Source organism: Saccharomyces mikatae (genome assembly GCF_947241705.1).
Source record: "Saccharomyces mikatae IFO 1815 strain IFO1815 genome assembly, chromosome: 4".
NCBI lineage: Eukaryota > Fungi > Ascomycota > Saccharomycetes > Saccharomycetales > Saccharomycetaceae > Saccharomyces > Saccharomyces mikatae.
The window spans coordinates 178,123-192,423 of NC_079259.1; the positions used below are offsets into that span (position 1 = coordinate 178,123).

Below are 14,301 nucleotides of genomic sequence, written 5' to 3' on the forward strand. Positions count from 1 at the left end.
AGGAAAAGATGTCAAGAGACGCACCAATTAAGGCTGACAAGGATTATAGCCAGATTTTAAAGGAAGAGTTTCCTAAGATCGATTCAGTTGCTCAAAATGATTATAACTCTGCTTTGAACCAATTGTTGGTGTTGGAGAAGAAAACAAGGCAGGCCTCTGATTTGAGCTCCTCGAAGGAAGTCCTGGCCAAGATTGTGGATCTGTTAACGTCAAAAAATAAGTGGGACGACTTAAATGAGCAGTTGACTCTACTCTCAAAGAAGCATGGCCAGTTAAAGCTATCTATTCAGTGCATGATACAGAAGATCATGGAATGTTTGAAAAGCTCGAAGTCGTTAGATTTAGACACCAGGATCAAAGTTATTGAAACCATCAGGGTGGTTACAGAGAATAAGATATTTGTGGAGGTGGAAAGAGCTAGAGTGACAAAAGATTTAGTAGAAATCAAGAGGCAAGAGGGTAAGATCGATGAAGCGGCGGATATTCTATGTGAATTACAAGTCGAAACTTATGGTTCCATGGAAATGTCGGAAAAGATTCAGTTTATACTAGAACAAATGGAATTGAGTATATTAAAAGGTGATTATTCTCAAGCCACAGTTCTTTCAAGAAAAATTTTAAAGAAGACTTTCAAAAGTCCCAAATACGAGTCATTGAAATTAGAATATTATAATCTTTTGGTGAAGATTAGTTTGCAAAAGAAGGAGTATCTAGAAGTTGCACAATATCTGCAAGAGATTTATCAAACGGACGTCATTAAATCAGATGAGGCTAAATGGAAACCTGTTTTATCTCACATTGTATATTTTTTGGTCCTTTCGCCTTATGGCAACTTACAAAATGATTTGGTTCATAAAATTCAAAACGATAACAACTTGAAAAAATTAGAAAGCCAAGAATCTTTAGTGAAATTGTTCATTACACATGAATTGATGAGATGGCCAATTGTTCAGAAAACTTACGAGCCCGTTTTAAATAAAGACGATTTAGCATTCGGCGGAGAAGCAAACAAGCACCACTGGGAAGATCTACAAAAAAGGGTCATCGAGCACAATCTAAGAGTCATTTCCGAATACTATTCCAGAATCACTTTGTTAAGATTAAACGAACTCTTGGATCTAACTGAAACTCAAACTGAAACTTACATTAGTGATTTGGTCAACCAAGGTATCATATACGCTAAGGTTAATCGCCCGGCCAAAATTGTCAATTTCGAGAAACCAAAAAATTCAAGTCAATTATTGAACGAATGGTCGCATAATGTTGATGAGTTACTAGAACATATAGAAACAATAGGCCATTTGATTACTAAAGAGGAAATCATGCATGGTTTGCAAACCAAATAAGAAAGTCGTCAACAAAGTATTGGCCTATTTCAGACCTGATCTTGATTTTACACTTATTACTAATCGAGATTGTATCTACGTACGTGAAATAAGAATATTTATGCATTTATATAATTCGAATGGAGAATGGTCACGTATAGTTATTATCTTTCAACTTGCTTCTCAAAACCATTTTGCTGAGTGATAAAGGGTAAAACTTCAATTTTTTTTTTTTAATTTTTCAGGGGAATCAGGACGCTTAGGAAAAAATGTGAAAAGTTGAAAGTCTGGGCTGGTGGTAGGGTAGGATATACACGAATTCATTAAGGGTAGCTGATAATAATCAGTTGTTCAACCAATAAAAGACTCTATAGTTTTTGTTGTTAAACCTGTACACGTTATCATTGAAGCAGTAAACATTCCTGGGTAAACACTCCTCTCTTCAATAAACAAGAATTTTATTTTATATTTTTCTTTTTTTTTCATTAACTTATGTCACTTTAGCCTTCACTTTCTTCGAACATTTTTCCTTTTCTTTTGACTCATGATACTAGATCCATTATCTCCTAATATTGAAAGCCATACCCAGGATGAAATCATTGAGTTTTGGGAAAAAACTGAGGCCATTGCTAATATATCAAAGGAAAATTTGGACGAGCCTCATGTCAACTCAAGTCTGGTTGCGTACCTGAAGTTTGCTACTGATTCCTATAAGATTTTTATCAATACTGACCGTGATCTCTACAGAATGTCGCTAATTTTGTTGGAATCACCCTTATTTGAGTTTAAAAAAGAATTTTGTTTGAGTAAGTTGCAATCACTACTTAATATTGACCTTCTAGAGATGAATATGAAGTTTATAATCGTTTACATTCTTCTCTGTGAGGCCAAAAAAAATGTACACTCCTTGGAAATCATGCTCAAATTCCAAGGATTTACTGTATTTTATAATGTCCTGTACACGCAGTTTGCCTATTTGAGCAAATACGGAAAAGAAAAGACGGTTGTTTGTAAACAGCAATATAATCCTGAGGATTCTAAAACGGGGAGGCCCCTACATAGTCCAGACCGAAGTTTAACTGATATTGATTTGGCTATCATAGATGAAATGAAGCAAATTTCCACTGTTTTAATGGATTTGTTATTTCAAATCCTCAAGTATTGTAAATGCGTTATTGCTAATCTTCAAATTGTCGATAATTTCTTTGTTTATTTTTTGATGGAGTCAATGAGGTCCGACACCATGGATGATATGTTTAACAATGCGCAGTTTAAACTTTTGTTGGCATTAAATGAGCAATATATGATGTTTTCTAAAGAGTTTGACATTGAAAACAAAGTCTACAAATACCTAATTAATGGATCTGTTTCAAAAAGCTTCACTGAGTTGTTACTACTAAAATTCAATAGAGTATCAGACCCTCCGTTACAAATTATGATGTGTAAAATCATATATCTTATCTTGACGCCAAGAGGTGACTACGTTCCGATGAATTTTTTCTATACAAACGACCTACATGTTCTTATTGACGTATTAATCAGAGAGCTACAGAACATTAGTGAGGATGAAGAGATATTGAGAAATACCCTTCTGAGGGTTTTGCTTCCATTATTAAAGAATACACAATTGTCCAAGACACATTATAGAAAGGATGATTTGAATAAACTGTTGATTTACTTGTCAACCTTAGATAATGTATGCGTTGATAGCCCAGCGTTGCACGAACGTCAAGTCACTGTGCTCTTATCGCGGAAGTGTCTTCAACAAATTCCTTGGTTAAAGGCACCTTCACCGCTTCCGGATGAAGATTCGTCGGCCTCTAGTAATATGACTAGTAGAAACTCCAGTATTGTTACCTTGGGGGCAATCGATAATCAAGATATCTTGGCTCGTAAAGGCCATCTTTATAGTAATCGTGAATTAGATATTTCTGCAGAATCTTTGACTAAAAGAAAGGCTAGAGCTCCTCCTCCGCCTCCATCAAGGAAATGTGGAACATCAAAATAATGTATTTTTTTTCTTGCACTATGATGGTTACTCCGACCAATTTTTCCTTCTCGTCAGGGCAGTATCTAATAAAACTCTGTACCCATTTATATGCTAATGTGACAACCTGAACTACAAAATTTCACTTTGAACTCTTTAGGAAGATATATCGTAGTTAGAGTAATATACTATACACTGCATGATTAAAATAAGGTATTGTATTTTAGAAATTGTATATAACCATTTATTATATAATTATATTCTTTCACTATCATATTGTTCAAATTTAAAAAGGTCTTGTTCCATTAAATTTGGATAGTAGAATAAAATCAAAGAAAATCAATAGATAAAACCGTATTTACACACGTATTCTTAATCCAGACGCAGGTGCGCCAATCTTAGAAATCAAAGCAATTCTATCTATTTTATCTTTCTCCGTAATAACGTACTTACTACCAGTTAATGGATCTGAGACAGAGGGTGTATCTTCATAAATTGGTTTGTAAGTGGCTGCACAAATATCGAACTTAGCGTAAGGATCAAAGTCAATTGGAATGGCATCGCTAGCCATTGAATCAGCTTTGTTTTTGATTTTACGGGCTTGCTCGGCACGAGGACCAGAAGAAATTATCTTTAAGAATTCACTTGCGAAATATGAAGCTTGTAAGAAATTTTTGTGCTTGAAATGTTGAGACATCGCCACTTGCAGGGCATTGGTACGATGAATTGGAGATAGCTTAGCCTTTGTAAAGTATGCAGCCAATTCAAGCATACGTACAGTATTTTCTTCTTTTAATGAACGGCGTTCCAGTTCAATGGACAAACCTAAAATATACTCCCTAGCAGTTTCTAATATCTTGTGAGATAATTTCTCATCTTCAGGATCATCAACCATTAACAGTGTAATACGATAGATGGCTTCTCTGAAGCATTCGATCGCGACATCCAGTTTGTTCAGTTTGAAGTTTTTATAGCCTTCATTCATTTTCTCATTAACGATATCAAGACCTGGAACATATGGAAGAATTTGATCTTCACTTACCGTATCATCATATGCTCTGATATAACCTAATTGAGCAGGAAGCTCACAAGGCGTACTAGGCATATATGTTCTACAACCCTCATAGATGTTAGTGAAATATTTCTTTAATGGTTCTAGTTTGACAACACCTACTTGTTTGCTCAAAGCTTGAGCAGCAGCATCAAAGGCGCCAGCAGCAATTAAGACAGCAGGTAACTTAGAATTTTTGATCCAGATAGCAGTTTCAGCTTCCTGTGCTGAAGAGGAAATCTCGCCTTGTTCAACTTCCTCCGGTAGTTCTTCTCCTACATCCAAATCTTCATCGCCTAAATCCCAGGCACCTTCGTCTTCATCAACGTCCATGTTATCGAAGCTTTCTTCAGCCAATGGTTCTTCTTGCTCTTGAGGGGTGCTTTCTTCTGGGACATCATCCTCTATATTCAAATCTTCAATTTGGCCTAAAACAGCCTTTTCAAAATAAGATAGTTCAGCCTCCTTTAGTGGCCATTTTTCAAGTGGCTCAGAAATTACTGGTCTTTGGACAAAACTGGAAGTATTGATAATGTCTGGTAAAGTGACATCCTGCTCATCAATCTCCGCTTGTTCCAGATATGAAGAAGCTGCTGCATCATCCCCGTTAGCTTTTGCCACAGCGTAAGCTAATGGTAAAGAACCAGCTCCAGCAAAAATGTCAGATCTTTCTTTCGTTAAATTGTTGTAATAAGTGTTTAGTAACATACTTCCAAAGTCTTCACGGGTTTGAGCAATATTTTGCATTTTGGATAGTTTGTTAACATTACCAGTGACCAAATACAGAAAGGAAAGTTTATCGAAAGAATGCTGAGTTTGATAAATCATTTCAGCCAAACTGGAATTACCTTGCGCTAGGGCTTCTTGGTTTAATCTTTCCCAAGTACCAGAATCATTCAGTTTCTTTGCTTCATCTAGGGCAACATCTAGATTACCATACTCCAAGGCTAAATCAAAACGGATATGTGGATCTTGGACGAATTGTAAAGCAATTTCTGGATAACCTGACTTCTGCAAATAGGAGATGATATTTTGGCCTACTAAGTTAGAGTCTTTTATCAGACGCAAGACTTCTGGAAAGTTTTTGTTGACCAGGGCCTTTTTGAAGCGGTATTCTGTAGGATCTATGGTTAGGATTTCAATTTCACCGTCACGGTTTAAGCAGTAAACTAACTTCCCTTGGACCTTTGTAATGTACAAAGTTTTTTCCAAAGTCTTGATAATGCCTCTATCGCCGTTCAATAGTGAGTACCTTATATGGTTCAAGGTTGAATACACTAATACACCAGTTTCATCCCAAGCAGCACTTTTGATTCTAATGGTTTCATGCATAGAATTAATCAATTCTAACTTTTTGGTAGCTAAAGTTATGGTATGCTTACTCATCAATGCGACATATTGGCCATCTAGCGACCAGGTTACGTACTTGACGTTTTTAACTGCTAGTTGAGATACTTTTTTACCCTGTTGAACATCGTAAAGAATAACTTCTCTAGGATGTATGACCAACACAGATCCGGGGCCTGCAGCAACAATAGTTCTTACTGTTTCATCCACTTTGATGTTTCTGGTGACTTTATTTTCCAAAGAACGAACTTCCACAGATTCAGAATTCTTGTTGTAAACAACAAATCTATTACGACCGACAAACGTAGCAAAATTTCCTGTATCTTGGGTGACACTAGTTGGTTCCACTGCACCCACGGGTTGTTTTGGTAAAATAACGAGGGCAAACTTGCCATTGGCTTCATTAACCAAAATAGAATGTTGAGAGGGGTTGTACGATATACTTCTAAATGCATCCCAAGGTTGACCAATTCCCTTCAATGAGGCGTAAGGTAATGAAGCAACTCTTTTTTGGAAATTGAAACTTTGGATTTGCTTTTCTGCATTGACAAAAAACAACTGGTTTTGATGAATGAAGCTGCATGGTCTCTCGCGATCAAGCTTGAAAACCATAATACCAGAATCGTGTGCGGCACCAAATAGATTAATATGAGGATGAGCTGCGATTAACCAAAATCTATCGTTTTCTCTTTTGAATTGTTTTACTGGGGTTCTCTTGTCAAGATCCCAAACTCTTAGGGTTTTATCTTCACCGACAGAAATAATCAAGTTTTGATGTGGGTGAAAAATGACACTATCAACATTGTTGGTGTGACCTCTGCAAGTATCCACTTCCCAAGCTTTCGTAGCACTCATTCTCCATAACTTAACTTGACGGTCGTCACTGGCGGACACAATCAATGGTAAAGTAGGATGGAAAGAGGCCCAGTTGACACCTCTTGTGTGACCCTCTAGAATGAACTTTACTACGCAGTCACCAAGAGAACCATCCAAAAGATTTTGTTGGGCATTCATTTGTTCCTCGAAAGAGTTGGTACCAGGAGCCGAATGTCTTTTTCTTAAACCAGAGATATCCCAAATTCTGATGGTTTCATCCAAGGAGGCGGAAACGATCAGGTCATCAGTTGGATGGAATTGAGCACACATGACAAAATGGTTATGACCGGTCAAACATGCGATTTCCTTACGATTTTGCCAGTTCCAGATTCTTATAGTCTGGTCATCAGAAGCTGATATGATCCAAGGCAATTCACGATGAAAAAACACAGTACGTACATAATCCAAATGTCCAGTCAAAGTATATAAACATTTGTTGGTATCCAAAGACCAGACTTTGATAGTATAGTCGTCACCTGCCGAAACGAAGATAGGCTGGGTTGGATGGAAATCTAGCCCACGAACAGGACCTTCGTGATCTTCAAATCTGTGAAGTAAGGTTCCCATCCTATAATCCCATAATTGGATAGTTGAGGAGAACAAAGCCACCAATACCCAAGGCCTAGAAGGGTGAAAAGCAATACCCTTTGCCCTGGTGGACTTTGATTCAAATTTAGTTAGCATCTTCATTTTGTTCCGGTAATGAAATGAATAAATGCACTAGCAAAAAGAAAATTTTATTCTTATTTCAGCTTAATAAATCACGAAAATGTGGAGAACAGAAGTGATTGTTTTTATCCAAAGGGGTAAAGGGAAGGTAGAATAAAAGGAAAAACTTTATATCTTTGGTAAAGAAGGGGGAAATACAACGTGCTTAGAAAACCTTGCTATTTCACCAAACTTATAATTAACCTAGTCGCAATGCCTCTTTAAACAAGTCTATGGTCCCTGTGCGTTGCTGAATCGAGGCTTTACTGTCGCAGTCTCGAAGACAGATCTCTTATTTATTGAGTTGGCAAACTGTCGATTTCGTTTCGTGTTGTCGAAATTTTCGGTCGCTCTGTACGTCGTATAAAAAATAACAATAGGAATAATAGAAAAGAGTACATAACAATTATATGTTTCACGGCATAGTAGTTGTAGTCTTGCTGATAGGACAGGCAGTGTCTATAACTACTTGTCTAAGAGACTAGCGGTTACTTCATCAAATTTCAACAGGCCTTTCTGTTCCTTTAGTTTGGCCTGCACTAGCACAAGCAGGTTGTAAAGCATAGAAAGAGTAGGTGTGGGGACGCCATTCTCCTTGGCGATTCTAATGGGATTGCCTAAAATGACTTCTAGTTCCATGAGCTGGCCCTTTTCGCGGTCCACACACATGGATGGCTTGAACACTTTTTTTCTCGTGATCTCCGTGAACATTGTTATGAACTCCTCCTCGATAATAATGCCCTCGCTTGCTGCAATGGCAATGATTTCCCTCATGGCAGGATGGAACAGTTCACTTTCGGTGCTTTTCTTGTCGACTCCAAATTCTAGGCAACGCGGAACATCTAAACCTACGAGTGCTGTGGATGTGTTGATAGCAGCATTGTAGAGCAGCTTCTTCCATCGAGAGTAACGAACCCTGGGATCGAATTCGACAAAGTTGTGCCCCTCGTTGTTGTACATCCTAACAAATTCGTTCGCTGCGTGGACAGCAGCGGTGTCCTGTGGATCAAAGGCCCCACATGATAAGTGGTCTTTGCCGATTTGGCTGATATGTCCAGCCCCAATCTTGGTGGATCCTATCAACTGAATACCAGAAAGCACCGTGTATTTGTACTCCTCACTGGGGAATTCCGCCCAAATTTCCTTCTCGATATCGATGCCATTCTGTATCAGCAAAATGTGGGTGGTCAACTGTGCTCCATGTAGCTTCTTGTTTTTCTCAAGTACGGGCCTAATGATGTTGGGGACTCTAGAGTCAGCAGGCCCGTCTATGATATTCTTAGTAGTTACTACAACATAGTCGTATCCTTTGTTATTTGCGTCCGCCGCAGCGTCCTCGACAGTACTGTAGACGTGATCTGGCTTCCAACCTTCTAAGTGGCCATAATCACATGATTCGATCGTGTAACCATGCTTCAATACCTTATCGTAATCTGATCTAACAACTAGGGAAATGTCACTTTCACGCTTAAACCATAATGAGAGCGCAGCGATAACCCCTACCCCGCCTGCTCCAATAACCAGTACTTTAGACATTTTCAATATCAGTTTATCTTCTTGATCCAATGCCTGGACTGCAGTTGATGAAGAAATGACAGTATAATGAGACCATGTAATTCGATATTACTATCATTAGCCACGGAGCACCTGAAATTTTTTTCCTTTCGCCACCAAAGAAAGGCTAATTGAATACAGTTTAAGAGGTTGACAAAAACACGGTGAGCGTAAAGGTTATATGTTTTGAAATTGAGAGGTTGCAAGTGTGCAAATCAAGTAAAGCAGAGTTTTCTATGATGTCCGCCAAGATTCCATCCAACGCCACGTTCAAGGACAAGGAGAAACCTCAAGAGGTTCGCAAGGCCAACATCATCGCTGCACGTTCTGTGGCAGATGCTATCCGTACTTCACTTGGTCCAAAGGGTATGGACAAGATGATTAAAACATCACGTGGGGAGATTATCATCTCCAATGATGGCCATACCATTTTAAAACAGATGGCTATCCTGCATCCGGTGGCTAGAATGCTAGTGGAAGTTTCTGCCGCGCAGGACTCGGAAGCCGGTGATGGTACCACTTCTGTGGTAATCTTAACTGGTGCTCTGTTAGGTGCTGCGGAGAGACTGCTGAATAAAGGTATTCATCCGACCATCATTGCAGACTCCTTTCAAAGGGCAGCAAAGAGAGCTGTTGAAATCCTTTTGGAAATGTGTCATAAGGTCTCATTGGGTGATAGAGAACAGCTGATCCGTGCTGCATCCACTTCTTTGAGCTCCAAAATTGTGTCTCAATACTCATCATTTTTGGCACCTTTGGCAGTGGATTCTGTATTGAAGATCTCCGATGAAAATTCTAGCAATGTTGATCTGAACGATATTAGATTGGTCAAGAAAGTTGGTGGTACAATTGATGACACAGAAATGATAGATGGTGTAGTCTTGACGCAAACGGCAATTAAGTCTGCCGGTGGCCCAACAAGAAAGGAAAAGGCAAAGATTGGGTTAATCCAATTTCAGATATCTCCTCCAAAGCCAGATACAGAAAATAATATTATTGTTAATGACTATAGGCAAATGGATAAGATCCTTAAAGAAGAAAGAGCATATTTGTTGAACATCTGTAAAAAGATCAAAAAGGCCAAATGTAACGTGCTATTGATTCAAAAATCCATCTTGAGAGATGCAGTAAACGATTTGGCTCTTCATTTCTTGTCAAAATTGAACATAATGGTGGTGAAGGATATCGAAAGGGAGGAAATCGAATTTCTTTCTAAGGGCTTGGGCTGTAAACCAATTGCCGATATAGAACTGTTTACCGAAGATAGATTGGGTTCAGCAGATTTAGTTGAGGAGATTGACAGCGATGGTTCCAAGATAGTTAAAGTGACTGGCATAAGAAACAACAATGCAAGGCCAACTGTTTCTGTTGTCATCCGTGGTGCAAACAACATGATCATTGATGAAACGGAACGTTCTCTTCATGATGCACTATGTGTCATCCGTTGTCTAGTAAAAGAAAGAGGCTTAATCGCCGGTGGTGGGGCCCCAGAAGTCGAAATTTCCCGTAGGTTGAGTAAAGAAGCAAGAGCTATGGAGGGTGTACAAGCTTTTATTTGGCAAGAATTCGCCTCTGCCTTGGAAGTTATTCCAACCACTTTAGCTGAAAATGCAGGTTTGAATAGTATCAAAGTTGTTACAGAATTGCGTTCTAAACATGAAAATGGTGAATTGAATGAGGGTATTTCTGTTAGACGATCTGGTACTACAAATACCTACGAAGAGCATATCTTACAACCTGTACTTGTTAGTACAAGCGCAATTACTTTAGCTTCCGAATGCGTCAAATCGATCTTACGTATTGACGATATCGCGTTCAGCCGTTAATATGTGTTTTATCAAGTATCCATATGTTTATATATATAGTGTACTTCTCCGCTATATAAAAAAACTCAGAAACATTTAAAGTGAATATTTAAAATGGTGTTCTCAAGAGCATTGTTTGTATACTACTTTAAAAGTTTAAAAGCATTTCTGTTTAATGCGTATGATGCTCCGCTCATAATTGTCGTGGTGGCAGTTAGGTACCCCAAATAGCAGAAGATATTCAGAAAGAACTCCTTTTTATCTTCGAAGTGCTCATCCGTTTCTTCATCGCTCTCATTTCTCTCGTATAGAAGTAGCAATACTCCAGATCCAAGATATATCATTTGGAAAAAAGTATTCCATTTTGATAGTTGGGAAGGTCTGACCTCAGCGCTGGGGTAGCGAACAATATCCCAGTAGGAACTCCATCCCACACGACCGGGATACTTCAACTTCAAAGTGCTATATCGTATGAACAATGCACTTATCGCTAGTAATACATCTCTTCCCAGAATAACACCTGCAATAGATGCTGGTATTACCTGAGGGCCTGCTGGTACAGATAATGCCAAAGTTGTCGTAATCATGAGTAGCTTATCTGCAAGCGGGTCTAATATGGTGCCGGCAACGGTTTTAAGCCCGTATTTTCTGGCGATATAACCATCCATAAAATCAGTGATGCTAGAAAATGCAAACAAGCTTAATGCCGGAGTTAAATTGCTCGTTATAATAAAGAGTCCAATAAAGGGCGTACATGCTATTCGAGATAAAGTCAAAATATTGGGAATGTTAAGTAAATTATTCTTGACTTTAGGAGGTCTAGCCGGAGCAGTAGCCAATTCTCTTCTAGTGTGGCTTCTTAATAGATTGTATTTTAATTGAGCTTCTACTTGAAAGTGTTTAGTTAACCCTGATAATACGTAATAAGATGGCCTTTTCGGTATAGTTCTCAAAAGTAGTGTGGTGCGTGGATAAATAGGCAACATTGGCCTCATTAAGTAACTGTCAGGTGTCAAACTATGAGGCTAAGTGTGTTTGTCTCTTAAATTGTTTCCTTTCTGCAGTGGATATGTTATTTCTTATAGGTTTACATTTAATATGATGGGTTAATAAATCGAGCTTTTTTCTTATTCCTGTTTCGGAAATAGTCACCGCACTTCGACTCGAAATTGGCACTCTAATGTGTTGACATTGAAAGTAATTTCTAGCACCTAACTGAATACCAGTTACAGAATCGGTTGTTCCGTTACTATAAATAGTTCCTAAACAGTTGTACATATAACAATATTTTGCCCCATTTTGCTTCTGTCTTTTTTCTGTGTAATATCCTTTTCAAAAGCTGCTTGTGTGTAATAAGCGAAAGATTTCTACTGTTTATTACAGGTCTAAAGTGTTAATAAAGAAGGCATTCGAACGATTTTATCAAAACGGTTCAAATCCAAGTAACATGAATGTATTAGTCTACAATGGGCCTGGAACTACGCCAGGATCAGTCAAGCATGCTGTGGAAAGTTTACGTGACTTTTTGGAGCCCTACTATGCTGTCAGTACGGTCAACGCCAAAGTATTACAGACAGAGCCATGGATGTCAAAAACTTCGGCTGTGGTATTTCCAGGTGGCGCAGATCTTCCCTATGTCCAAGCTTGTCAACCTATTATTTCTCGATTGAAACAGTTTGTTACTAAACAAGGTGGTATTTTCATCGGTTTTTGTGCTGGAGGTTATTTTGGTAGTAGTCGTGTAGAGTTTGCTCAAGGTGACCCTACAATGGAAGTTTCAGGAAGCAGGGATTTGCGTTTCTTTCCAGGAACAAGCAGGGGACCGGCGTACAACGGATTTCAATACAACAGTGAAATTGGCGCACGTGCAGTTGCATTAAATCTTCCAGATGGCTCACAATTCTCGACTTATTTCAATGGAGGGGCTGTTTTCGTTGATGCAGATAAGTTTGACAATGTAGAAATTCTGGCAGCATACGCAGACCACCCGGATGTTCCTTCTTCTGATTCAGGGAAAGGACAAAGTGAAAATCCGGCTGCTGTAGTGCTATGTGATGTTGGAAGGGGTAAAGTCTTACTGACTGGTCCACATCCTGAATTCAACGTGCGTTTTATGAAAAAATCCACAGATAAGCATTTTCTTGAAACCGTCGTTGAGGACCTAAAAGCACAAGAAATTGATAGATTGAAGTTTATGAGAATGATTCTTACCAAAACTGGGTTAAACTGTAATAATGACTTCAATTATGTAAGGGCTCCAAACTTAACACCACTGTTTATAGTCAGCGCCCCAAATAAGCATGGATATTTGCAAGAGATGGAAAACAACTTGTTGCACCATGGAGCGTGTACGGATAATTCTGAGCAATGCTCAGAACTAAAGGCCGAAACCGACACTTTTCAATTTTATAAAGGTTACAAACCTTCTTACAATATGGCTAGATCCTCTTTACTTTATAAAGAGCCAGATGAGGTTCCCAAGACACTAATATTTCCGGGCGAAAAAGAGCATACTCCACCATCTCAATACACGCCCAATTTTGATATGAAAGAATACTTCAAGTATCTGAATACTCAAAATACAATAGGTTCTTTACTTTTATATGGTGAAGTTGTAACATCAACAAGCACTATATTGAATAATAACAAATCCTTGTTGAGTTCAGTCCCTGAAAACACCTTACTCCATGTAGGCACTATTCAAGTTTCTGGACGTGGGAGAGGTGGTAACACTTGGGTTAATCCAAAAGGTGTTTGTGCATCAACGGCAGTAGTAACGTTGCCCCTTCAATCGCCTGTAACTAATAGAAATATATCTGTTGTTTTTGTCCAATACCTTTCTATGCTCGCCTATTGTAAAGCAATACTTTCCTACGCGCCTGGATTTTCAGATATTCCTGTTAGAATCAAGTGGCCTAATGACCTTTATGCTTTAAATCCCGTCTACTATAAGCGCAAAAACTTAAATCTGGTCAACACTGGTTTTGAGCATACAAAGTTGCCCTTAGGTGATGTTGAGCCTGCTTACCTCAAAATTTCAGGTTTGCTAGTTAATACACACTTCATTAATAACAAATACTGTTTGTTACTTGGTTGTGGTATAAATTTGACTAGCGATGGCCCTACAACTTCTTTGCAAACTTGGGTTAATATCTTAAATGAAGAACGTCAGCAATTAAACCTTGATTTATTGCCAGCAATCAAGATAGAAAAACTACAAGCCCTTTATATGAATAATCTTGAAGTCATATTAAAAGAATTTATTAAATATGGAGCTGCAAAAATATTACCAAGTTATTATGACTTATGGTTACACAGTAATCAAATAGTAACATTGACGGATCATGGCAATACACAAGCAATGATTACTGGTATCACGGAAGACTATGGATTATTGATCGCAAAAGAATTGGTAAGCGGTAGCTCCACTCAATTTACAGGAAATGTTTATAACTTACAGCCAGATGGCAATACGTTCGATATTTTTAAGAGCCTAATAGCTAAAAAGGTTTAGAACTAATATGTTACCGTCTGAAATCTGAAGTTTAAACTTAGCACTGAATTTCAATCTCTTTATCAACGATGTTGACTTTCGCAATATTAAGTGGACATGCATTGATTAGTTACTCCCACTCTTGTGTAATTGTA

The 14,301-nt window shown here is 38.3% G+C and overlaps 7 protein-coding genes across 7 annotated transcripts; 4 read left to right on the top strand and 3 right to left on the bottom strand.

Moving 5' to 3' along the window:
* Nucleotides 1-8: 8 nt before the first annotated feature.
* On the top strand, nucleotides 9-1,346 carry RPN5 (proteasome regulatory particle lid subunit RPN5; the record flags this gene model as incomplete). Its single annotated transcript, XM_056226618.1, has 1 exon — nucleotides 9-1,346. One exon carries the CDS (start codon nucleotides 9-11, stop codon nucleotides 1,344-1,346), a length of 1,338 nt encoding a protein of 445 aa, XP_056080875.1.
* A 523-nt stretch (nucleotides 1,347-1,869) lies between these two features.
* LDB17 (Ldb17p) lies at nucleotides 1,870-3,333 on the top strand (the record flags this gene model as incomplete). Its single annotated transcript, XM_056226619.1, has 1 exon — nucleotides 1,870-3,333. One exon carries the CDS (start codon nucleotides 1,870-1,872, stop codon nucleotides 3,331-3,333), a length of 1,464 nt encoding a protein of 487 aa, XP_056080876.1.
* Nucleotides 3,334-3,670: 337 nt separating this feature from the next.
* COP1 (coatomer subunit alpha) lies at nucleotides 3,671-7,276 on the bottom strand (the record flags this gene model as incomplete). Its single annotated transcript, XM_056226620.1, has 1 exon — nucleotides 3,671-7,276. The coding sequence occupies one exon, from the start codon at nucleotides 7,274-7,276 to the stop codon at nucleotides 3,671-3,673; it is 3,606 nt and encodes a 1,201-aa protein (XP_056080877.1).
* A 483-nt stretch (nucleotides 7,277-7,759) lies between these two features.
* Nucleotides 7,760-8,830, bottom strand: SMKI04G0950 (uncharacterized protein; the record flags this gene model as incomplete). The annotated part of the gene is made up of 1 exon (XM_056226621.1): nucleotides 7,760-8,830. One exon carries the CDS (start codon nucleotides 8,828-8,830, stop codon nucleotides 7,760-7,762), a length of 1,071 nt encoding a protein of 356 aa, XP_056080878.1.
* A 257-nt stretch (nucleotides 8,831-9,087) lies between these two features.
* Nucleotides 9,088-10,674, top strand: CCT4 (chaperonin-containing T-complex subunit CCT4; the record flags this gene model as incomplete). The annotated part of the gene is made up of 1 exon (XM_056226622.1): nucleotides 9,088-10,674. One exon carries the CDS (start codon nucleotides 9,088-9,090, stop codon nucleotides 10,672-10,674), a length of 1,587 nt encoding a protein of 528 aa, XP_056080879.1.
* Nucleotides 10,675-10,796: 122 nt separating this feature from the next.
* CRD1 (cardiolipin synthase) lies at nucleotides 10,797-11,639 on the bottom strand (the record flags this gene model as incomplete). Its single annotated transcript, XM_056226623.1, has 1 exon — nucleotides 10,797-11,639. One exon carries the CDS (start codon nucleotides 11,637-11,639, stop codon nucleotides 10,797-10,799), a length of 843 nt encoding a protein of 280 aa, XP_056080880.1.
* A 461-nt stretch (nucleotides 11,640-12,100) lies between these two features.
* BPL1 (biotin--[acetyl-CoA-carboxylase] ligase BPL1) lies at nucleotides 12,101-14,167 on the top strand (the record flags this gene model as incomplete). The annotated part of the gene is made up of 1 exon (XM_056226624.1): nucleotides 12,101-14,167. One exon carries the CDS (start codon nucleotides 12,101-12,103, stop codon nucleotides 14,165-14,167), a length of 2,067 nt encoding a protein of 688 aa, XP_056080881.1.
* Between the last annotated feature and the right edge of the window lie 134 nt (nucleotides 14,168-14,301).